This window comes from Apostichopus japonicus, chromosome 2 (genome assembly GCF_037975245.1).
Source record: "Apostichopus japonicus isolate 1M-3 chromosome 2, ASM3797524v1, whole genome shotgun sequence".
Taxonomy (NCBI): Eukaryota; Metazoa; Echinodermata; class Holothuroidea; order Aspidochirotida; family Stichopodidae; genus Apostichopus; species Apostichopus japonicus.
Window position 1 is genome coordinate 27714099 of NC_092562.1, and position 26087 is coordinate 27740185.

The 26087-nt window shown below is 37.9% G+C and overlaps 1 protein-coding gene across 1 annotated transcript; it reads left to right on the forward strand.

The window, feature by feature from the left end:
• Positions 1 to 698: 698 nt before the first annotated feature.
• On the forward strand, positions 699 to 25951 carry LOC139984899 (uncharacterized). Its single transcript, XM_071999026.1, has 13 exons — positions 699 to 834; positions 2212 to 2273; positions 3442 to 3524; positions 4172 to 4278; positions 10208 to 10689; positions 11470 to 11574; positions 12257 to 14550; positions 15125 to 15247; positions 16151 to 16351; positions 19063 to 19191; positions 19875 to 19988; positions 20624 to 20776; positions 21583 to 25951. Exons 1-13 carry the CDS (start codon positions 823 to 825, stop codon positions 21657 to 21659), a joined length of 3942 nt encoding a protein of 1313 aa, XP_071855127.1. The 5' UTR covers positions 699 to 822; the 3' UTR covers positions 21660 to 25951.
• Positions 25952 to 26087: the final 136 nt, after the last annotated feature.

The following is a 26087-nucleotide window of genomic DNA, read 5'->3' on the forward strand; positions in this document are numbered from 1 at the left end:
TAATTATTATGTACGTACGTAGTAATTATCACGTACGTACGTAGTCATTATGACGTACGTACGTAGTAATATGACGTACCTACGTGACATTATTACGTACGTACGTAGTATTATCACGTTCGTACGTGATAATTATTACGTACGTACGTAGTATTATTACGTACGTACGTAATAATTTTTTTTTTTTTAACCATGTCCTCTCTAGATCTTCGTACGTTCTTGCTGCCTGGGTTTAGGAAAACAGTCCTGTGGACAAGGCCGCCTTGGTTCTTCGCATATACGGGAAGTTACTAGAAGAGCAACTGGGCGGGGTCAGCTCATGTATGTAGCATGGTGGAGAGCGTTAACCGGCTTGCAATTGGGTCGGGATATGTGTCAATCTTACTGACTATTTCGTAATTGGTCAGTAAATTAAGGACGCGTATGTATATACAGCGCAAGTCGAATTTCGCGCGAAATGCCCATATTTTTTACATCACGTGATTGGCAATAACGTTAGTTTAGACAAGTTTAGACAACGACGTTAGTTTAGACAACAACGTAAGCTTAGACGACAATGTAAGTTTGAGCAACAACATGATAAAACAGCAGCAACAACTTTAGTTTAGACAGCGAAATATGGTTGCCCTTTTCGCGTTCCATATTCGCGTTCCATAGACTAGTGGGAGCTATCGCTCCCCTGTGCAAAAATCGCAAACTTGAATAGCGCCATCGTTGACTAACCGCTAAAATCAAACGTAGTCAACAAATATGACTCCTTGACAGTAAACACAGAAGTTTAACCATACACTTTGATGTTCCTCTCTGGTTGAACTTCCAAAAATGCCTCTTTTGGTGAGTATTTGGTTTCATTTTGTTCTTTGGTGATAGCCAGTGCTTTATACCCAGTGTCAAGTTATCCATAATTAACCCGATAGGATAGGCCTCAGACAAAGTTAGGCTGCACTGTAAATGTAACACTAACGTTTGACTGCAGTACGGCCTAGACTACTGTGGCATATATATTGCAGCCTTCACCGTAGCGTAAGAGTAACACTAACGTTAGGGGAGATGTACTGTAACTTTGGTAAGTACATCTGGGAATATTTCACTTGGTATCGCATGTTCAAGTTGCTATTCAATTTCTTAACTGTATAGATTTTTTTTTAAAACCACAGTAGGGGCCTAGGGCCTACTTTACAAGAGGCAACATTCAGAGCCCTCAAATTCAGCTAGGCCTACAGTAGGTCCACACAAAAGTTGAACACTACTCTCACTCAGTACTCACTAGTTGGGCCTAGGGCTTTGACCCATTTCCTTGCTTAGTACTAGTTAAGTTTCTATCGTTAGACCTATGCCTGAGCAAAGTGCTCAAGTTAGCCCTTGAGGCCTAACTTAAGGCTTCTTCATGTCAGCTGTTATCTGTTTATGCCTGACTTGTATGGTAATAAGCCTAATGGTATTTGTAGTGTCACTCGATGGTGACTTCTCAAATGTATAAATCTTAAGACTTAACATGAGGGGCAGTGTCATTCCGCCATAGAAAATATGCTCTTTCCACTATAAAAAAAGAGCATATTATTGTGGGTGCACTGTATGTCATACACTGTTTATTGCTTTGCTCCACTCTACCTAGGCTAAGCCCAGAAAATACACAAAATCCATCATTTAAATTGACAGTCAAAATCAGTCTTTTTAAAACACAATCAACCTAATTTAATTTGATTTATTCAACCAACTAGTATTTATTTGAAGACAGTGTATTAACTCTTACAAACTTACAATTAAATCTATTCAATCAACCCGTACATACAGAACATATACTGTGTATCAATTACTCAATCTCATCTTACAGTAACTACAATTCAGTCTATCCACTGAACTGTCACATTTGAATATGGTGTACTTAATACTTATCCCTGCACACGATTGAAAGAAAGTTTCACCGATACATTCATGTTCACCAGGTTAAATTTCATTCCTAAAATGTACCTTTCCGCCATTAGGTTTCAAGGTATAGAGAGGTACTGTATGGTGGTACAGAATATATACCTACAAGTTAACCTATAAATTTGACAGATTTTGGTGCCATAGTCTGCAGATTATAAACATTGTGTATATTAGCTCTGTTTGTAGTACTTTGTACATACTAGTATGCATATGATCAGACTTATTACAGCAAGAATGGAAATTAACGTTATCAGATATATTTGTCTTTTTTGTGCCTTGCAGGAAAAGCAATCTTTGAAGGTGAAGCCAATTGTCAACCCTTTCTACATAGAAGGAATCGGAAGGTAAACAAAATAAGTGGGTTTGTGTCGATAAGACCCTAGGTCAGGTCAGAAGCAGGTTGATAACATTTGTTTTGTAAGTCAATGCTGTTACAAGTGCAACATCTTCGAAATCATTCATACAGTACCAGTGGCTAGGAAGGTACTTTTGAGTGGGGGGGGCTGAAGACTGATGGCTGGCCTGGGGAAGGGGTCTAAGGGGAGGGGGTGGCCCCCTCCCCTTTGGATTTTTTTTGCATTTCCAGGTGGCCTCAGATGCAATTTGGTGCAATATAGCACTCTTCAACCAACCACTCTATTTTGTATATAATTTTGCATTTTCACCTGCCCTTAGATGCAATTTGGTGCTCCAAATGAGATTTTGTTCTCATTTGGAAATGAAAAAGGGGTTTTCTGACTTGCGAAGTGGGGGGGCGGAATGATACTTCCACCCTCCATATTTTTCACTGGGGGGCTGGCGCCCCCAGCCCCCCGGTTCCTACGCCCTTGTACTGTACTAATTATTGCTTTGTTCACCATATAGCAGTGATTTGTTTGTTCTTTGATAATTCAAGCCATCACATGGAATGGACATCGTTGAAAAAACACTGTAATATGTGACCTCCCTTGTAAGTCACAAAGTCCTGTTGTTAATGTAAGAGATGATCACCACATGTAGTTTCACAACCTTTCTGCTGTCACTGCAGTTACCATTCTCTGCTAAGTAGAGTATGTCATTATGTACTGATTTAAGAGCCATTCAGTGCTAAAGTGTTGACCAGTAGCTTTGAACACTCTGGGATTTTGTCTCTATTGAATTACTGTGTTGCTGTATGCAAAAGCTGAGCACTATGGATCCTGGCATGACCTGTACAGTATATTTACCCATTTTGCATTGCGATATAGATGTACCGTAGGATACATTATTGCCTGTGATCATGTTCAAGCTGCAAATTGATTGAACATCAGATGAAAACATACATAATGGCTTACAGTGTGTGACATTAGTACACATACAGTAATGTGTACCACTGTCGCACACTGAACTGCATTTTAAGGGGTTGGCATATTTTACAGTCATGGATGCAGATGCACAGTGATCATACAGTAGATCTACAGTATATATATGTATCAGTGTTTTGTACCGTTATAAAGTACATTTTGCCTTCCTTTCAAATCTTGCTATGTACAGACGGACAGGAGCTGTTTTGAAAACTGATGTCAGGAAAGATAGTGACGGCTTTGAGGTTTTTGATGATTATTTCACTGACAGTGGTAAGTTATGTATGTCAGTATTCGCACAGTAGCTGGTAATGTGTACAGATCTATTAGATAAAGGAGACAATAACCTAAGAACGACTAACCATGTACAGGTAACAGATCCTAACCATGTAAGAGAGAGATCCCCAAATCAAGATAGGAAAGAGAGCAGCTAAAGTGGCAGCTGATTTAGTGGTACAGTCAACCGTCCCAAGCGATTCCAGTTACTTTTCAAGAAGCAAAAGAGAATAATGTGTAATAATTTAGCTTCCCCCCCCATACAAAAAAGTTTGCACTGTATTGTGACAGCAACAGCCAAGCAATTAAATATTTTTTGTGCCTGATACTGACAAAATGTGCTACATACTGTAAGAAGATCAGGAATTTTTATTTAAATATTGGTAAAACATTTACAAAATTGTAGCACCAGTTCCATTTCATTTTAGGCAAATATTCTATCCATTTGATGTGAGTGCTGGTGCTCTAGCAGTTTTTCTTTTTTTTCTCTTCTTTTTTTTCCTCCAACGTTACTGTAGTCGAGTTTCTTTTTCTGAGGCATTGTACTAAAACTTCAAAATTTTTGTCAAACTGTGTTTTGCAATGTTACCAAAGTAAATTACTGTACCTGACTACTTTTCCTTATTGTTTTCAAACCTCCGTAGAAGCAGAGAACTCTGAACTGTCATTCGATGTTAACAAGGAGAATATTTCTGTGCAGAATCGAGGCAGGAGTGGCCAGAGAGGGAGAGGAAAGTCTCGAGGAAACAAGGTCAGTAAACCAACATAGTCTGTTCAACGTCATGACTGCAAACGAATACAACTAGTATTCATTAAATATATATTATATATAATTTTACTCTGAAAAGTTATGAATCTAGAATGATCTTCTTGATAGTACAACTCATCTTTATCTCAATACATTACATGTATAGAGATATTGTAACAGTAAGTGGGACTTTCTCTTCTCTTAAAATTTTTTTCAGCGTCTTCAAACAAAGTTCTTTTTCTCTGGAATTTCCAGAGCAAGAATATATCATATAGACCAACAAAAGTTACTATTTTTTATTCCAGAATTGTATCTCATTCTGTGACTTTTTCACCGATTTATGTCCAAATCGGGCCAATTTGGACTGAAAACACACTTTGTCACAGCTGTTTTGCACACGCTCCAAAACTTATGTTTTATGAAAGAGAATAGAATAGAACTGTCTTTCAACAGTGGTATCGTCTAAGTAGGGTCCTATGTATTATATATTTTATTAAAATTTTAAACTTCCATTTGTTGTTTACAGGTAGGTATTAATAAGAATTTTACTACATGTATATGACATTTAATGGCTTTTATTTGCTTTATTTGATGTTTAAATGATTTTTCTTTCTTAAAACAACACTGAGCTGCCGCCCCTACTTTTAGTAAAAAGGTCCGTTTTTGATGATTAAGCCCCGCCCCCAAGTCTGTTTTGTAGCAGATTGGCTATGACTCATAACAGCTACATGTTAGATATACGAAAATGGCTACCCTCGCGAACAATTTTCTGTTCTGTAGTTAGGTACGCGAGGTGTTAGTGTATTGCATGCTAATTACATTCTGTACTGCTGAATTCTACGTAACATCCATTTAAGGATAGTACTGGTGTAGTGTTCAACCGATTAACCTAATCGGAATCGGGATCGGTACGAATATTGCATAATCGGTACATAATCGGTATCGGTAAAAATTACGTGGAATACCAGTTATGTCATACCGATTATTCAAAAACATATGGAAGGTGAAAATATCATTATTCAAAAACATATGGAAGTTGAAAATATCAACTGATGAATTAGGTTTGTTCTTTTACTACGAAATATTAAAAAAAGGCACCCCCTATACGTCTTTCACAGTGTATACTTTCATCAAATTAGGCTGCCAGGGTCGCCGATTTTGCTTCCTTCGTGGTTATTGGCTGCATATTTCTTGGCACAGTAAGCATAGCAGCAATAGCAATTTCGCGAATTCAGGAATGTGCTGGACAGGGTAGGAAATAAGCGGGGGCAACGGGCGATTCGCCCTCGCAAGTGCTAAAAAGCCCTCCTAAAGCACAATTACGAGTGCGAAAAAGAAAAATGAAATATAAAAAAATCGCCCTCTTTATATCAGGTGTCTGTGTAAAATTAATTGTGACATGCGTTTGCTTTAGCTAGGAATTGCAGTTGCATCGCGAATCGCGCAGTTTTCTCACCCCGCATCAAAATTTGAAGCAGTGCGAGAGGGTCGCGCACAATCACCGGGAACTTCCCGTGGTAAATTACGGCCTGCAGTACCAGCGAAAATAACCTAAAATCCTCACAAATCTCCGACCACATAGTAGCCTTACTTCACACTAAATCAACTGCATGGAAATCTAAACTTGACATCTGTTTATTCGCTCTAGTTGTGTCGCAAATAAAAACTAAAAATATCCACGGAAACTGCAATCTTCGACCACATGTTAGCCTAACAACCACACTAAGTCAATGGGAAATGTAGCCTAACCATCGGTTTGCAAAAAAAAAAAAAAGAAAAATTGCGTAGCTTAGTTTACAACTTTCAATTTGCTGGAAATCGGCATTTGTTTGGAAGGTAATGTAAGTGATATGTCTTATAGAGGGAATGTTATATTTTATATTGGAGTAGTTTCTAGTTGTTATTATTTCTTTACATCAATCTGGTATTACATTTTAGAGTAATTTTAAACAAGTTACGATGGTGCAATTTGTTTTTCAGTTTGATTGGCCTAAGCTTACACATTCTAATTGAACCTGAATGGAGTTATATAGGTAACGAATAGGTATGTTTAACTTCAAGTTCGTAACATTTCTATTTGTTCATAAACGGTATAATACTGAAAATAAGTACAAAATATTGTCGGAATGAAGGCAATATGTCATTAAAATTTACACTTTGGTAAAGATTGCAGATGGATGGTTTGTCTGAGATACTTTTTGAGATGGATATTTTGAGTAACTATTCGTAGCCCATTTCAAGCCATTAACAGGTGACATTTACGTCGAGGTGGTTAGGCCATTCGCTTAGCACAGTGCTGACTAGGTAGGATGTCATATCTCCGTATTTTGGAAATTAAAAAAAAAAAAAATTCTTTCCGAGAAACTCCAGAGGTAATTTGGTACATACAAAATGGTACCTTAGAGCCTTGTATAACAACGAAGCAAAAGGAAACTGGGGAAAATCACAACAATAATTGTTTCTGTCAAACTTTATTGCCGATTTCGTATAAACGGGATATTTTCTCATTTTCAAATAATCGGAATCGGTACGATTATGAAAAAATAATCAGTAATCGGTATTTTCTGTTATGCATAATCGGTTGAACACTATAATGGTGCTCAGGTAGCTTTTCAGAGCAAGGGCCATGATAAGTTTGTTTGATTGCCCTTCATGTATTTTGTATAATTACGTATACACATTCTTGTATTTCTGAAGGCTATTTACTGTAGGCCTAGTGCAATTTAAAAAAAAAAAAAAAATATATATATATATATATATATATATATATATATATATATATATATATATATATATATATATATATATATATATATATATATATATATATATATATATATAGGCCACTAGGCCTATTAGGCTTTCAGTGATAGCCACATTAGCATTGTACTGGTGTTCAGACAGCTTTTTCTAGGAAGGACCAGGGTAAGTTTGTTTGATGGGTACGTATAAAAGAGGAGCCGGCCATAGCATCACAACTTTGATAAGACAATAAAAATTGTATAAGGTTATGTTTTATTTATAAGGATATAGGCCTAAGATGTATAAGGTTATAAGAAGTATGTTTAGCTTTCTTTTGAACCTGTAATGTTTGACATCAAATGTACAAAGAATTAAAATAAAATAACAAAATGGAGAGGAACTGAGGTGGCTATTAGGGGAAGAGGAGGCCACCCATCACTTGCATATAAAAACTTGTAATCTTCTTTCACATTATTTTTTCCAAGTCATAAATCCATGAAATCTTCATGTCCGAAAAATTGAGATGGAAAAACGTGGGTTGTTTTGATATCTAGAAGTGGACACAGTTTTGATGGTAGTCACCACTACAGTCTACAATAACATACAGTAGGTCAATAGGCCTAGCTCTCAAGGCAGGCATCAAGAATATGGTCGAGTTGTTCGCCTCTTCTAATTTGGCTGTTGTCATTGACATCAAACTATATGACCAAAAAGTCCAACAGAGACTGACCTAAGATGAAGGATACCACATGAAAAACAAGTTCTTAAATATTCTATGACATTACTAAACCTTGCAACGTCGTTCTTTCGACTAACAGGCAATAAGCGCTAAAGGCAAGACTAGCAGGATAAAGTGTAACCTGCAGAGACTATTCGTGGCAAAGTAGCAAAAATGCAAGTTATATATTTGTTGTACCATGATTGATATTGATAATTGTAGAGACAGAGCAAAGATTTGAAATTAGGAATCAAAATGAAAACTTCCAGTATTGAGATACTGCATCATTGATGCTCTTGTTTATTAGAAGTTGCAATTTAAAATGAAGAGCAAGAGTATATCCTCTTAGTAAGAAATCTGCAGATTCAAAGATGACCTAGTTTACAAAGAAGCTCAGGCTGGGTTTGATAATAGTATTCATATTTAACTGTGCTTTGATAGTATGTTTGCCCCTACTGTATGACCAAAGCAGGAACTGTATCGGAATAGACAAACTTTATTAAACAGTCTTGCATATTGTTCAAAAGTAAGTTGGCCTGACGTTTCGATCCTAGCAGGATCTTCTTCAGAGACTAAATGACAAGTAACAGTAACAGATGGGACAAAAACACGAACACAATACTGACAGGTTAATGAGCATGGTGAACACAAAGAGATAGATGTGAGGGGATTAGTAGACAAGGGATGGAGAGAAGAAAGAAACCAACAGGGGAAGAGGAGAGGTAGGAGATAAACAGTGGAGGGACAAAGAGAGGATTAAAAATGGGTGGAAGAGAGCTATGAAAAGAGGAGTGATAGCGGAGTGTGGAAACAAGGGGAAATGGAGGATGGGACCAGAGGAATCCATATTCAAGACAATTACTGCTCTCGTCATCATTGAAAATCAATACTGTATATAAGTAAACAAACATTTTGATTTGGCATAATACGGTTGCAGCGAAGGCTGGAAAATAGTCTGGTGCTGCGGTCCTTTTGCACAGAACAGAAGCAAGTTAGGCAAATATCAGGATTGGTCTGATGATGAAATAATGCTAGGTTGGTTTGCTTCTTGCTAGAGATACTTTAAATTCTCCCTCGTGAAGGTTAAATTAGGAGAATTGGACAGATGGCAAAGGTATAATTTTAGGCCAATGTAGCAAAGAAATGAGCTTTTTCAGAAAAGATGTTTATGCTGGTTGCACCGTTGCAGTTGGAAATACCTCCAGACAAGCGTGAAAGCACTCCAGAGATTTTAAAAATTTCAATTCTGATTTGTGCATCAAGATGAGGAAACCTCATATTTTAGCTCTGCATTGTAGCCATAGAGTGTTTGTGACAGCTGTATAGGTGTACAGTATTTGTGATGACAATTTTCTACTGCAGGTGAATTTAAAGCAAGTTTTGACCAAGTTATGTGACACGCTACTTGAGGGAGAGAAGTCATTTCTGCTTCCTGTTTAGTAGGAGTGGGCCTAATGAAGCTAGGATTTTGTTTGGGACAAGACTACATGACTTCTATTAATCTCAGATGAACAAATATTCATTCTGTGATACATACTCTGTGCATCCTTATCTGTATGTAGCATTGTTCCGATGCTATTCAAAAAATCCAAAACTGTATTGCAGATGTAAAATCATGGGCTATATCAAACAATCTTTTTATCAATGACTCAAAGACTGAAATCCTCCATGCTACCTCGCAATTTAAATCCACAACAACCAAATCTATTTCAGTCAAAATTGATCAGACTACCATCACTCCGTCCACGCACGTCAAAAGTATAGGAGTTGTACTGGATCCCCATCTAAGCATGAAACAACAGGTCAATGCTGTTTGCAAATCATCATATAACGCCGTATGGAAGATCAGCCGGATACGGAAGTTTTTAACCAAAGATATAACAACAAAACTTGTATGTTCCTTGATAATGCCCAGGCTTGACTACTGTAACTCCCTTTTATTTGGCCTTCCTGACTCTACACTGAAAAAACTTCAAACTGTTCAGAATTCTGCTGCCCGGTTAATATCATGTTCATCGCGTCATTATCACATGTCTCCAGTGCTTCAATCACTCCATTGGCTTCCATTAAAACATCAGTCAATTTATAAGCTCCTCCTCTTAACGTACAAATCACAACACTCCCTTGCCCCTGGTTACAATACAAATTTAATTCCTCAGTATCATCCTCAACGCCAACTTCGCTCGTCTACAAAGTGTCTTCTTGCCAACAGCCATACCAAAACACAAAGTTTTATGGAGAAAGAGCCTTCATCTCTGCTGCACCTCATCTCTGGAACAATCTACCATCTTCAATTCGCAATGCACCATCGGTTGACTGTTTTAAGCATCTCTTAAAAATACATTTATTCCAAAATTTACAGTGATTTGTCTTGCACATTTGTGTACTTGTTTTAAGCGCTTTGAGGCCTTTGCATAAAGCGCTCGATAAATATTTGCTAATGATTATTATTATTATTGTTTGAATTTTCAGCGGAGTTCCCCATTACGGTCAATGAACTCTTTTTCGCCTGTGTTGTCACCAGAGGGACCCCCTCTATATGCAACAAAAGAGCCTGAAAAGCCACAGGAAAGGATAAGGAATAAAGATGATGATGTCACTGATGATGTTGATGATGTTAATGATGTGGACACTAAAGATGAAGAAGACATAGGGTCAACAGTTGCTTCAGCTGTTGAGGAGGATAAACCTGCAACAGATGAAGAGGGGGAAGTTGAAGGGGATGTAGAAGCAGGAACTGATCAGAATGAAGGTGGAGAGACAGAAGAAGGTGAGATGGATGATGCACGAGGGGTGCAAAATTCTACCTCTGAGAAAGAGGAGATCATGGAGAATGAGGACCATCCTACAGGAGAAGAAGATAAACCCAACACTGTGGTGAAGAAGACAATTGAAAGAAATGAGGTTTCAGCCAGTCCCATGCAAACTCAGATATTCCCTCTGACCAAGAAAAGGTAAAGTGAAGTGTCTTAGTGATTTATGGCTGCAAACCGTTTGTTTGACTTTAGTAACAGGATCAGGAAGAAGTAAAGGTCTAACAGGTTTATATTCCTAGAGTTGAAGTTAACTGGACTGTGGTTACTTTCCTTTGTGGGTTAAGCAATACAAACTAAAAGTACAAACCCTGTGTGTCACATGGAAAACTGCTGTAAAAATGAACCACCATTCCCCTCCCTCACTTTTCACACTCTCTTCCTCTAGCCCTCCACAGATACTGTAATACTAGATCTAGAAAATGCTTCCTTATATTTAAGACACAAAATATGAAGCATGATGCTATACATGTAATGTTATCTTAAGTTTCTTGTTTGTTTAAGTCGGAAAATTTAAAATGACTGTGTGAGTCATAAGAAAACTAAGTATAGTGTATAAACGTTTAGCTTTTGATTGCCATTTCAAAGAGAGAAAACATTGAACCAAAAACAGAAAGTTGTAGAAAGCTCTGTTATAATGTCGTTTTAAACTTGAAAGTCTTCAGTGTTCCAGAGGAACTCCCTTCTGTGCACAAGATGTGCAGATTTTCTACACCAATGCCAAAATTTGTAGACGGTTTGTACGCATTACATAAGATCATTCGTTAAATGCCATATTGTTATATACATGAATGGCAAAAGCTTAAGTTTTCCCTGATAACATCCTGTGTGCAAACTGTTTATCTTCACAGTGAACAAGTACAATTAGGTAATGGTCTAATCTATTAATATTTTCTTTATTATTTATGATTTTAATAACAGATTAAGTTTCTCATGTGCGACCGAGGAGGAAGAAGATTCCAGTCAGTCAGAGACGTTGCCTCAGGAAACTAATTCAGTTTCAAAGGATAAGGGTAAAACTGTCAGGTCAGTTGTAAGAATATTAACACACAGTACAACAGCATTCATCCGTCTTATATTTGGAATCAGGATCTTCCTGATCAAGAATCCAACCATTCCAGGTTGAATTATGTGGCACATTTATCATCACAACAGTTCAGTTTTAAAAAAGATTAACTTTTCTCGCTAAAGCGTAGCATGCTAATGGTAGCGTCCCTGCAGCCCCCGAAATGAAGTTCCGCGATGACGTCACAGTCACTCATCGTTCTCCAGTGTTCAAACTTCAAATTATATTAGACTAAGTTGGCGCAAGGTTCAAAAATTCACTTCTCCTGGATCACAGGATGAAAATCCCCGAACTAGGACTGTTGCAAGTTTTTTTCATATTCCCAATAGACTGCCACTAAAAATTTCCTTTAACTGTTAATACTTTAAAGCAGACATTATCCTTGACAATATACCAAAAGTTTAATGCTTATATATATGCTTTGAAAAAACCTACAGTTGGAAAAGAACTTGAGGTTGATTTTCATCCAAGGCAAATTGGAAGCAGTGAATGGAATGGGGGAGGCAGAGGTGATGGAGCAAATCCTTTTATCTCTCCTTGTAGAAACCATAGTAGAGTTATCTTTCTTTCTACAATCAGAATATGATGATGATCTGTTGTCTTCACTGTATTCAGTTTCTCAATTTTCATTTTCTTTTATAGTGAACTCCATGGCAACAAGGAGCTTGAACGCACTTCTTTGTTTGATGCAGCCAGTAGGGCTAGCGGGCAAGTCTTTTCCTTTCGATTCTCAGAGCTGTTGTCAAGCACTGCATATCTCAACGAAGGTCAGTCGCCAGCCGCCGAGGAGGCTGATATCGTCATGGTCTCCGAGGGAAGTGAAAAATCATTTGTCGATAAAAGAGGCAGAAAGTCTGCGGTTAATGAGAGAAAGGACCCAAAGACTAACCAGAGATCTGAAACCAGTAAGCGAAAAAGTGTGAAGACTGGACGCAAAAAGACTGATCTCCACGAACCAGAAAAGGAGCAAGCAACTGTCCAGAGTAGTGACCCTGAGACACTTAATGTTACTACCAGTCAAACTAAGACGAACGTTAGCACTGTGGTAGTGGACGTTCATGCGCCAATGGATCTGCAGGATGGAGTAGAAGGTGGAGGAGTATCTAGCTCAGCAACTGAAACAATTAAAGATAGTGATACCATGTTTGAAATCGTCGATGACACCGACTGTGTCGCTGAGGTAGATAACGTAGACAATGAGAAGATAGCAAATGACTCAAAAGCCAAAGAAAGGAAAAGAAAGTCTTCTGGAAATAGAAGCGATAGAAGCAAAACAAAGAGAGGTAAGAACCAGCAGACTGATGTTCAGGAGGTGCCAAGAAGGAGGAGTGAGACCAGAAAGTCGAGAGGAAAAAAGAAATCGGAACCACCGCCTCCACCAGCAACAGATCAGGAAGATGAGACGAGGCAGCGAACCGATGGAGAGTTACAAACTCAAGCCGAGGAAGAAGCAAAAGAAATACTAGCGACAGATGCAGCCGGTAAGAGGCGGAGTAGGAGGATTCTGTCACAACAGAGCAGCATTGGCGATCAACATCAGGAAGAAGATGGAGAAAGAGAAGTGGTGGTAGGTAATGGAGGCACCCACATGGCACAGGAAACAGGCAGAACGAAAAATCGGGTTGAAAGAGGAGATGAAGGCCCCGTCAGCACATCAAGGGATGATGCGGAGAAATCTGCTGGGTTGACATCTGTCAGCAGACAGAATTCAAGAAGGAATAAATCATTGTCAAGGAGGAAAGAGAAGGAGAGTAGTCCTGATGGTGAGGAGACACAAGATGAAATGATCCAAATAGATGAGGGAGCTTCAGGGACGGAGAAGGAAATTTCAGATGATTCTCAGAATGAAGAAAAGGTGGAAGAGCAGACAGGATTGAAACAGAGAGGTAAAAGGAAAAGCGAATCTAGCGGTACTTCAAGTAGCGATGGTAACGATAAGACCAAAAGACAAAACAGAAGAGGCAAGTCAAGGAAGTCTAAGGCAACATTGGAGGTGGAGGAGGAGGATGGTATTAGGTTAAAGGAGCAAAAGATTAGTAAAACAAACTCATCATCTGCAGAAGACCAGGCAGAAGATGCAGTTGGAGCATCCCAGAAGGAAAGTCTGCTTGAAAAGAGCACTCAAGATGCTCTCCAGAGAAGGACGACCAGGAAAAGACGAGGAACAAGACAGAGCGACTCTGAAAACGACTCCAGGGGTGGTTTGGAAAGGTTTGAAAAAGAGAAATCTCTGAGGCAGAAGTCATCAGATGACGATTCTGATCAGACCACAAAAGATAAAGGTGCGGAAGAAGCTAAGAGAAGAGGTAAATCAAACAGTGAGTTATCGTCATCGGATTGTCAATCAGAGGTTAAAGAGGTTTCTAATAAGAGGAGGGTTTCCAAGAGGGTTAGAAGAAAGAACTCGGTAGCATCCTCCATAGCAGTCGAGGAAGAGATCGATGTACAGGAAGCTGGTGAGGAGATGGTTGCACCATCTATTGAAGGTCAGAGGCTAGATGTTGAAGAGGAAGGAGAAGACTCTTTGCAAGAAGAGGTTGAAGAGCAGGAAGATGCTGATATGAGAAAAGATGAAGATGCAAACGCCAGCAGTAAATCAGGTGATAGAAAAACCAGAAGATCAACCGATCTCCATTCGACGAAGAGCAAGGTGAAGCGAGGTGACAGAAGCAAAGAGGAGAGGATATATACGGTGAAGAAAACACTGAATTACGCAGAGGAAGAATCACCGGGAGGAGATGAACAGGAAGAAGATCAACAGGAAGGAGATGAACAGGAAGGAGATCTGGGTGACACTGATGAAGCAGAGAGCCAAATTGGTGGAGATGAGATGGATGCAGAAAGTGTTGACTCAGTACAGGATGATGAAGATGGAGGGTTAACAACAGCCGAGTCATCGGAGAGGAGAGAAAGCAGTCCATATCAGCCTCAAACAGGTGAGATTTATTCATTGGAATGTGTCCGAATGCAGGCGTACGTATCTGTTTTGAATCGTAAACATCTCCCAAACCATGAGACTGTTGGAATTTTGGTATATATACACCTAGGCATTAAATGTTCTGTGATTTGGGATGTTAGAGAATCAGGGGTCAAGGTTCAATAAGCCAAAAACATGTTTCGACAGTTTACTGCATAGCAGAATGGCTGAAGCTCATCAAGTGGGAAAGTAGTTTACAAGCGCTCTCGGCTTAGTTCACAGATCCCAAATTCATCCTAAACCGTAAGGCTCCCTACTTCCAACATGGATGTGGTTACGTCATAGCAGTCATTTTGGGACGAGATGTGTAATTTAATGCTTTTTATACTCTAATAATGTTCTTTTCTGTTTTTTTCCTTTACTCACTGGGTGAGATGAATCTAGTAACCGTATAAGAGTCACGACTAAGGGATTCAAAAAGTACTTTCATGAAGAGAATGTTACCAACTTTTCTTTTGTTAATACTCTGGTTCTGTACTCCTGTTAGCCCAGATGCATTTCAATGTCTTTTTCCTGTTATGTTTTCTCATTAGGACCATTCAGTCCTCAGTCAATACTGAAAAGTGCTAAGGTAGTCAGGAAGCACAGACTACACTCCAAGAAACAGAGATGCCGCTTTACCTTTGAAAATATTCCCTTACCCAAGGCTTGGATTAGTAAGTAGATTATGTTGAAGTTGGCCCTGTAAAGTTAAAGTTAAAGTTGAAGGTTTACAGTCTTGTATGAGGCTAATGCCTCCTCACACGACTTTACAACTTAACCCCTGGTCATTGGTAACTTGTCACACCCACACACCAAAGTGTGCACAATTCAATCAATCTCTCCTGGGGCACCACAGTGCACCACAACGACGTGTCCCCCGGGGGACTTCCCATAGGGTGCAGCCACAAACCGGCGCACGCACCTATATTTACAAGTTACCTCGCAGGTCCCCATTTATACACCTGGGTGAAGAGAGGCAATGGAGATAAAGCGCCTTGCCCAAGGACACAACGCAATGATCTGGCCAGGGCTCGAACCTGTAATCCTTAGATCACAAGTCCACTGCCTTAACCACTTGACCACAACGCTCTTCGTAAAAGTATAATATCTCTAAAGAGATATTATCTCTAAAGAGATATTATACATATTTCAGGCTTTTTTCCCTTGCCATCAGGTTCTGTGTGCTGCATTGACAAATGGCCTTTTCTTTTCTTTTTAACCTAAGGGCAGCATACCCTATAGCCTGTGGAACACACTCTTCCCACCTCAGCTGTAGGGCTAATGAGTTCTACAGAACAAAATGTAAAATCAGCTATCCAAAACTTTGCTTCCATTAAATAAAAGTGCAGTAACTGTCTTGTTTGCCTGCAGTCATCATACAGAAGGATGAAAATGGAACAAAACTGAGATATAAGTAAAAATTTGATCCCTGGATCCCATTGGACCAGTTTTAATCTAATTCAAACTTCCGTTATCGAACTGAAAATAAGAAACATGAAAAGTGGACCACTTGGGAATTACCTATCCTACTTTACTGTCATACAATTCATGGTTGATATTTCTGATAACTCTAACAGTCCCACCGGATCAGGAGGGCCATTCAGCGAGACGATCAAAGAGGAACAGAGTTCGACCACTGGAGTTCTGGAGGAACGAGCGGGCAGTCTATGAGAGGCGGAAGTCTGGAGGGTTTGCTCTGAAGGGGATAAACTCACCAGAGGGGGATTATCAGCCATATGGACGAAAGAATGGGATCAGGAGGAGGAAGAGACAGAAGGGTAAAACTTATATCTTCTTCCAAAATATGGTCTTCCTTTCTGGGGTAGGGGGGGAGGGGGGAGATTAGTCTTAACTGGAGAGTGATAATCAGCCTTATGTATTTTCTGGAGCCTTGTTTAAAATGGAAGACAATATTGTGTGTGTTTATATAGTACCTGTGAGATCAAATTAACCTGCATCTGGGGGGTAAAACAAGTTGAACAGAAATGCTTGCTGTGGAATGTATCTTGAAGGATGGTTTCTTTTCAGGTGATGAAAAGAACTGGCCTGTAAGCCTTGTGTTAGGTATATTCTCTTTACAACTCTATGAAGTAGGAGAGTTTGGTTTTTAAGTGTTGCTTTAACTTGCTAAGCAACGGAAATCATTAAATTAGTTATCTGTGCATCTCGATATTTAAGAAGTACTTAACATGGGAAAAACGTGGTCTGCAAAATATGTTAAGACCACTTTTAGTTGATAAGACCTGCAAGACTAAAAAATTGCAACCTATCACTCATAGGCTCAATTACCACTTGTCCAATGACCTTTCCGTACTGCAAAAGATAGTGTAGTCAAAATGCAGTGTGGGAATTTTATTATATTGTACATACATTTATCGCACAGGGTAAATATTTAAGAATTTCTTTCTGCTTGTCGGTTGGACAACCAGGTCTTACGTGTTTTTGGGTAGTCTGAAAAGCAAAGTTGGTTGTCCCAAAATTACAAAGAATGACCAACGTGTACACTGTAGGAGAAATGTGTAGATCTGGTGAATAGAACACCATATCTACACTGTAGATGTGTATGTTTGGTGAATAGAACACCATTATGTTCACTGTAGGAGAGATGTGTAGGTTTGGTGAATAGAACACCAATATGTACACTGTAGGAGAGATGTGTATGTTTGGTGAATAGAACACCAATATGTTCACTGTAGGAGAGATGTGTAGGTTTGGTGAATAGAACACCAATATGTACACTGTAGATGTATAGGTTTGGTGAATAGAGCACCAATATGTACACTGTAGGAGAGATGTATAGGTTTGGTGAATAGAACAGCAATATGTACACTGTAGGAGAGATGTGTAGGTCTAGTGAATAGAACACCATATCTACACTGTAGATGTGTAGGTTTGGTGAATAGAACAGCAATATGTACACTGTAGGAGAGATGTGTAGGTTTGGTGAATAGAACACCATATCTACACTGTAGATGTGTAGGTTTGGTGAATAGAACACCAATATGTACACTGTAGGAGAGATGTGTAGGTCTAGTGAATAGAACACCATATCTACACTATAGATGTGTAGGTTTGGTGAATAGAACAATCCAGTTGTGCTTCAGTTTAATCATATGCCTACAACTAGTTTTGTTCTATTCCAGTATCTCAAGAGTGATGGAGTATCATACCAATTAACATTTTGACCTAATTGTGGATATAGTTACAATGCAATCTAATTTTAGAGGTAGATAACTAGTCATTCTGCAGACAACCACTAAATTTGTCTTTTTTTTTGTCTGAAAAATCAATTTTGGTCGTCTCAGATGATTGGACTACTGTACCTTTAAACAATTTTCTCTGCGGTTTAATCACAGTGGTCAGTAACATATGTAGATAGCATCCATAATGGGACCACTTGAACAAGGTTGTTAAGACCACACAGTAACAATTGTTTAAGTGTAGTACTTTGATGTCCAGTTTGGTTTAGTGTTAAATGCTGTTCATAGTAGACTTCATACTCACTAGGTCATTAGTGTGATGACTACAGTATAGGCACAGAGTTAGTTGTGAAATTTTCTTATATTATCATGTTAGGCCTGCACTGAGGAGATTGTCATCATCAAAGAAGCATTAAAGGAGCTTTCCAGAGATTTAACATTATTTTAAAACAGAAATAAGTATAGAAAATATTTTTAGCACTCAAGATATATTCCCTCTTTCTTTGACTATGACATATCAAGAACAAAATTCTGCCTAAAATTCATCTTTTAGCTGCCTACTTAAATCATATAATTATCTTGTTTTTTTCTTTCACAATTGCATATCAAGTCTATAATTCTGCCTAAACTTCATCTTTAAATTGATTAATTAAATAAAATTGTCTTCTTTTTTTTCTAAAACTATGGCATATCAACACTAAATTCTGCCTTAACTTCATCTCTTAACTGATTAATTAAATAAAATTATCTTCATATGAAGTCTATAATTCTGCCTAAACTTCATCTTTAAATTGATTAATTAAATAAAATTGTCTTCTTTTTTTTCTAAAACTATGGCATATCAACACTAAATTCTGCCTTAACTTCATCTCTTAACTGATTAATTAAATAAAATTATCTTCATATGAAGTCTATAATTCTGCCTAAACTTCATCTTTTAACTGATTAATGAAATAAAATTATCTTCTTTTTCTTTGACTATGGCACATCAAGACTAAATTCTGCCCTAAACTTCATCTCTTAACTGATTAATTAAATAAAATTATCTTCATATGAAGTCTATAATTCTGCCTAAACTTCATCTTTTAACTGATTAATGAAATAAAATTACAGTATCTTCATATGAAGTCTATAATTCTGCCTAAACTTCATCTTTTAACTGATTAATGAAATAAAATTATCTTCTTTTTCTTTGACTATGGCACATCAAGACTAAATTCTGCCCTAAAAATCATCTTTTCAGCTGCCTAATTAAAACAATTAATAATTATCTGTTTTCTTTTCTGTAGGGAGTCGCACAATACCAATCACTCCTAAGAATTTATCTGTTCACCTGCCGGTCCCTGAGGAAGCCAACGAGGGATCTAGTGATCCAGTGGCCGTTGTTAACCCTGAAACCCAAAGGGAGGTCCTAGTCAGTAAGTTGACATCTTCTGTAACATTTATATATTGCCATATGACCCAATAATTCTACTAGGATTCACTAAGGTTAAAAGCTACGCCTGGCTAGGAAAAGTAGTTAGCTGTGAGTCGTTCATCGCTCTTACAATCTCTGCACTGGTTTACAGTATATGTTCAAAGATGGCAGATTTCCCAGAAAGCTTCTTGACTCTCACAGCTAAATGCCTCTTGGTCTTACCAATGTAAGCCTGATTTCTGTCACAAGAACCTTCGAATGAATAAATGACATTAGCTCTGAGTACCATAGAAGTCATATCCTTCAGGGAAAAAATAATTGCCAACTCTGAAAGATTTGAATACAACAAAGCACTTCAAGTTCTTATTGATGCGTTTAAGATGATTACTTCGAGACTTTTTGAAAATCAGTGATGGGTGTCTAATGAATGGAATACTTATAATGTATTTAGTATCATCATCCTCTTTATCCTGATTAGCCTCTTTTGGACCAAGCTTCTACACAGTTGAACTCAGAAGGGATTTTGTCTCCATGAGAATACATTTATCCAAAAATGTAAAGTTCAGTTTATCCTTTACTGGTGAAGCCATTGTTGACTTTGTATCCATTAGGTGAAGTTTGAGACAATTTTCATTTTGTCTCCATGAGCAATATATCGATCTTGCTTCCTGTTGTTGTTTGCAGATGTTGTGAGGACACCAAATACCAGTTTATTTGTGGGTCCAACCGGTAGCACTCCTACCGACACAGATAATATTCTTATCGCTAAATCTCTTCTTCAGCCGGCATTTAATTCAGGTAAGTTTTTTGTCCATCTATATATATATATGGTGGTGAAAACACACGATCCTATCAAATCGTTTATATCGTACTTGTGTAGAAGAGTCGCCGAATTTCAAAATTACAGAATTACTGATGCAGCACAAGTCAGGGCTGATCATTGTCATATTTCAAAGATCATTTAACATATGACTAGGGACAAATCGGTTTATAGTGTGTTTTTTTTATTTAATATCAGCTTACAAGGAACCAAATTTACTTTTATGTTTAACATTGCCCCTTTCAGCTCCATGTCAAGTTTAGCAGCAAGCCCAAAACTCACTATCTATTACATGAGCCCAGTCTCTTTAAAAAAAAATTTTTTTAAATATTTAAATATTTAAAAAATATATATTTGATATTAAAAGAAAATGGGGAGAAGATATGAGCGTTGATGATATCACCTGCCACCTACAATCATCTGTTACCAGGAGTAAGTATAGGTTTATACATGATAAAGCATGAGTCATCTCCAAACAGCCGTCCATAGCGCTAGAATTAAGAAGATATTGCAGTCTATGGGAATTAGTTTTGTCTTACATGACAGTGTCACATTGTCTGCCACAAGAGTATTTATTCCTTGAAGATGATTTTGATCCCTGTTAAACTTACAGGAACCCTCCTGATTCGTGCCGAGAGTGAAAAGGGCCTACAGCTTCTCCAAAGGGATACCATGATTTTTTATATAGTGAGAGGGAAATTAGCTGTTACCATCCACCAAACGACACAGACCTTAGAAAGTGGCACTTTCTTCTTTGTTCCACCTGGTGAGTGGAAGTTTATAACTGCATTTATATATATATTTTGTGGCATGTTGTGTGTATGCTCGACAAAATTAGAACGCTTTGACATTATTTAGATAATCAGGGATGTGCCCACGCTGGGCAGCCCCGCCCAGCACTAAAAATTACCGCCCAGCACTGTCTTAAAAATCGTGAATACCGCCCAGCACTATTTTTATCTAAAATCCTGACATTCTTAACAATATATTCCACATAAATTGGGCCTAGCCTATGCCAAAATCATACAGACTAATAATGCATCAGTTATGCTTGCGAGAAACATTTCTTACGGCTCTCAATCGGTCACTTGTAAAATCTCTTTGAAACAAACTAATAACTTTTACTAGGTACGTAATATATTTCACTAAAAAAAATTTAAAAAATGTAAATTGTTAGCAAAACTATTACTTGTGTATGTGCTTAAAAAGCTACACAAGTGCCAGCATTTGGCATTTGAGCACCTTCGAAAATCAAGAAAACTCTCAAAGGGAGGGGGACACCCCTCCCCCTTAGACCCCTCCCCCAGGACGGCAATCAGTATACCCGGCACTCAGGAAATCCTGCGCACATCCCTGGATAATGGAACTATTTGCCATGTGTAATGGACAGAGCTCTATAATGCATAAATATATCTATGTACATGGCTTGTTGTAGGCTGTACACTGCATATGTGGTGAATTTGAAGCTCTCTGGTTAGTATAACTCTACATGATAACCATTTCTAGGCACAGAATTAATGCAGTGTGTTACGCAAGTTAGAGATCTCACTGCTTTGTTTTTACTCGTCACAGGTAACGTCTACAACATACTAAACCTGCGTAAAGATGAAGCCAAGCTTGTCTTCTTCCAGCACAAGGGACCAGAGTAATTCATTACATACATCGCTGAACTGTAAATAACATTGATGTATCTCTTCTGTACAGTCAGTCTCGTAACATACAGTATTATTGCAGTATCCAATACCCTCATGTTCTGATTATCAACTTAATCCATCACGGTTCTCAAATCTAGTGTTGATAGATACTTCAAGGATACTTGAAGTAATCATTTGACCATATTATGATCAGAAAGTAATCAGGAATTGTTCATAGAAATGCTAAATTTCCATGAAATGGTATTGAAGGAGAGAAGACTGTGTGGAAGACCTGTAAGGAATTCATTCAGGCAGACAGCAGTTAGTGTATTTATTAAATTTGAACAGCGCAGCCGGAAGGCTTACGCTTGAGCTTATAAGCTGTTTGTGATTTCGTGGAAAAACCATAGGCTGTGTACATATGGTAATTCCAGCATTCTTATATTTACCATACCCTCTTACATTACCATGGGTTATACAAGGTCCAGGGACTTAAGCTTTTGCTTCAATTCCAATATAAAAGGGTTACTGCACTGAATTTCAATCTAAGTGGTTGAAGTTTAAAGTTGACGGCAGTTACATCACCCTCAGTGAGTACATATGGTACTTCAGGGTCAGCAATAATGCTTTCCAGGTGTTTGCCCAAGAGTTGTGAGATATCGTAAACAGCATCAACTGGGAAATTTATTCTAATTGCTATTGCAAATAGTGTGAGTGGATGAATCAGTGTGTCACTCTTTAATTTCTTGACATGTGATATATTTGTACATTAATAATCTCCATCCATGCTCTAGTAATAACCACCAGTTACATTTATGCTATTGCAGTCAAGAACATAACCACCTCTTACATCTATGCTGTATTGCAGTCTGGTACATAACCACCAGTTACATCTATGCTGTATTGCAGTCTAGAACATAACCATCAGTTACATCTATGCTGTATTGTAGTCTAGTACATAACCATCAGTTACATCTATGCTGTATTGCAGTCTAGAACATAACCACCAGTTACATCTATGCTGTATTGTAGTCTAGTACATAACCATCAGTTACATCTATGCTGTATTGTAGTCTAGTACATAACCATCAGTTACATCTATGCTGTATTGCAGTCTAGAACATAACCACCAGTTACATCTATGCTGTATTGTAGTCTAGTACATAACCATCAGTTACATCTATGCTGTATTGCAGTCTAGTACATAACCACCAGTTACATCTATGCTGTATTGCAGTCTAGAACATAACCATCAGTTACATCTATGCTGTATTGTAGTCTAGTACATAACCATCAGTTACATCTATGCTGTATTGTAGTCTAGTACATAACCACCAGTTACATCTATGCTGTATTGCAGTCTAGAACATAACCATCAGTTACATCTATGCTGTATTGTAGTCTAGTACATAACCACCAGTTACATCTATGCTGTATTGTAGTCTAGTGCATAACCACCAGTTACATCTATGCTGTATTGTAGTCTAGTGCATAACCATCAGTTACATCTATGCTGTATTGTAGTCTAGTACATAACCATCAGTTACATCTATGCTGTATTGCAGTCTAGAACATAACCATCAGTTACATCTATGCTGTATTGTAGTCTAGTACATAACCACCAGTTACATCTATGCTGTATTGCAGTCTAATACATAACCATCAGTTACATCTATGCTGTATTGTAGTCTAGTACATAACCACCAGTTACATCTATGCTGTATTGCAGTCTAGTACATAACCACCAGTTACATCTACAGTATGCTGTATTGCAGTCTAGAACATAACCACCAGTTACATCTATGCTGTATTGCAGTCTAGTACATAACCACCAGTTACATCTATGCTGTATTGCAGTCTAGTACATAACCATCAGTTACATCTATGCTGTATTGCAGTCTAGTACATAACCATCAGTTACATCTATGCTGTATTGTAGTCTAGTACATAACCACCAGTTACATCTATGCTGTATTGCAGTCTAGTACATAACCACCAGTTACATCTATGCTGTATTGCAGTCTAGTACATAACCATCAGTTACACCTATGCTGTATTGCAGTCTAGTACATAACCATCAGTTACATCTATGCTGTATTGCAGTCTAGTACATAACCATCAGTTACATCTATGCTGTATTGTAGTCTAGTACATAACCACCAGTTACATCTACAGTATGCTGTATTGCAGTCTAGTACATAACCACCAGTTACATCTATGCTGTATTGCAGTCTAGTACATAACCATCAGTTACATCTATGCTGTATTGCAGTCTGATACATAAGCACCAGTTTCATCTATTCTGTATACATATCCACCAGTTACATCTATGCACCCATTGCACTATGCACCATTGTTACTGCTAATTTATCTGCATATATTGGACTCGTGCTTGTAAAAATGTACAGTTACTAATGTGTATTGTAGTTAAGTAGGAGACATGTGGGAACTTGATTCTAGACATCAGTGCATTTATTTGAAAGTGGCTAAAATTTGGGATAATTCTAGACCGGAATTGTTGTATCTTCATGCTTCAGAGAATTTGGTGAATGATGGAATACTGTGATGTTTAAATGTGAACTACCTTCATACTTGAGAGAATTTGGTCGATAGTGGAATACTGTGATGTTTAAATTTAGCTATCTTTATACTTGAGAAAATTCTGTGGATAATGGAAAACAGTGATGTTTAAATGTAGCTATGGGGAATTTAATACTATAGCTCCAAATGAAAAATTCTCATTTACTTGATTGATGCCGTGTTTTATATATCTTCTTTAATTCCTTGAATTTTCGCCATCTCCATCTTGTTGTAGTTGAAACCAAAGTAGGTTGTAAATAGTTTTTATGTTTCAATTTTAATTGCCTTTGTAAAGAAAGAAACATGTTTAACCAGCATTGACTTGAAGTAGTGTAAGCAGTATGTATCACAATCGATAGTAATATCATAGAATCATACTTCAAAGTTGAAACACACTGATGAGAATCTTTGAGCATTTATAAATGTTCTGCTCTAATCTACGTGACTTCACTGCCAGTTGAAATATATTGGTACATAATATGAGTTACTCCTATATTGAATGTCTCTCTATCTCGGGGTGAGAGTTGAGGGGGTGGGTGTGTGTCGGAGGTGGGTGGGTGGGTTGGAGGGTTGCATCTGTTTAGAAGTTAAGTGTTCAGTTCTCACATACTTCTCGTAATTTTTTTCTCCATTATGAATGACAGTCTGTAAATAAATATAAATCGAAACAAGCATAAAAAATTGTTTTTTTCCTTTGATCTGTGAAATGTTCTAACATGCTTCTGCAAATATCCATCAAACTAAAGTACCCTGTGCCCACATCCCATTTGTAAAATCTTTTACACCAACATTGGTAAATGTATGAATCCATCCCCACCCCACCCGCCCCCCCCCCCCTCAAATGCTTCCTTCACAATCAGGATCTTTATTCAATGCTAAAAAAAACTCGTTAAACAAGATATATTTTTGTTGCAAGCAAAATGTATGTCGCCCCCTCCACATGGTTAGAAACTTCTTAACTAACAATTTACAGCCTGTTTTGCTAGTGTAATGGTACAATAAGTTTACATACATACTAAAAACAATAGCACTGATGATATACATTCTAAAAGCAATATTGGAGTCCTCATGATAGACACTTTGGTGTTCCCTTTATAGAAAGGAATCAGGTACGTACAATTTTTTGTTATGGGTTGGTGCTTTTTACTGAAGTTGTGGGCCTTATTGAACCACAACATACTTAATCTGTGTCTATTTTGTATAGTTAAGGTTACTTAGATCTATGCAAAAGATCCCCCTCTCATGAAAGTCAGATGTTGTGCTAGTAGTAACAAAAATATTAACTCATAAGATAAGAAATTGAATTGTTGTGTATAGAAAGCTTAAAAACTGTGATCATTCGGCAAGACTGGTATACCCGCCCTCGATATGGTTAGTGCTCTTCCCTTACGTACCCGTCATCATTAAAGCTTGTATAATACAATTTTTGTTAACCTTTATTAAATTTATATCAAATTTCTGTTCTGTATTTACAAGACGTTTCAAAATAAACCCAACGTTTTTATACTGATCATCCCATCACCTTAAAGGATTTCTTTAGACAAAACGTTAGTCTTGATATGTTGTAGTCCAAGTTGAAGGGACCATTTTATTGCAAGTAATATATTCTCTATCTATTCCGGTTTCAAGATAGTCAACTTAAAATATCTGGGAAAAGTGTGGTGTCACAAGAACAAGTTCAGGGTTATCTTTCTGGTGGTGCCACAGAAAGTGAGGTGTCACAAGCACTAGCTCAGGGCTATCTTTCTGGTGGTGCCATCAAAAAAGGTGGTGTCACACGTACTAGCTCAGGGCTATCATTGTGGTGGTGCCATATCACAAGCATTACCTAAGGGCTGTCTTCCTGGTGGTGCCATCGAAAGG

Coding starts and splice junctions, on each gene's coding strand:
- LOC139984899 (XM_071999026.1), top strand. Junction 10,690..11,469: donor TTCCCTCTGACCAAGAAAAG/GTAAAGTGAAGT, acceptor TTTTAATAACAG/ATTAAGTTTCTCATGTGCGA. Junction 20,777..21,582: donor TTTCTTCTTTGTTCCACCTG/GTGAGTGGAAGT, acceptor TACTCGTCACAG/GTAACGTCTACAACATACTA.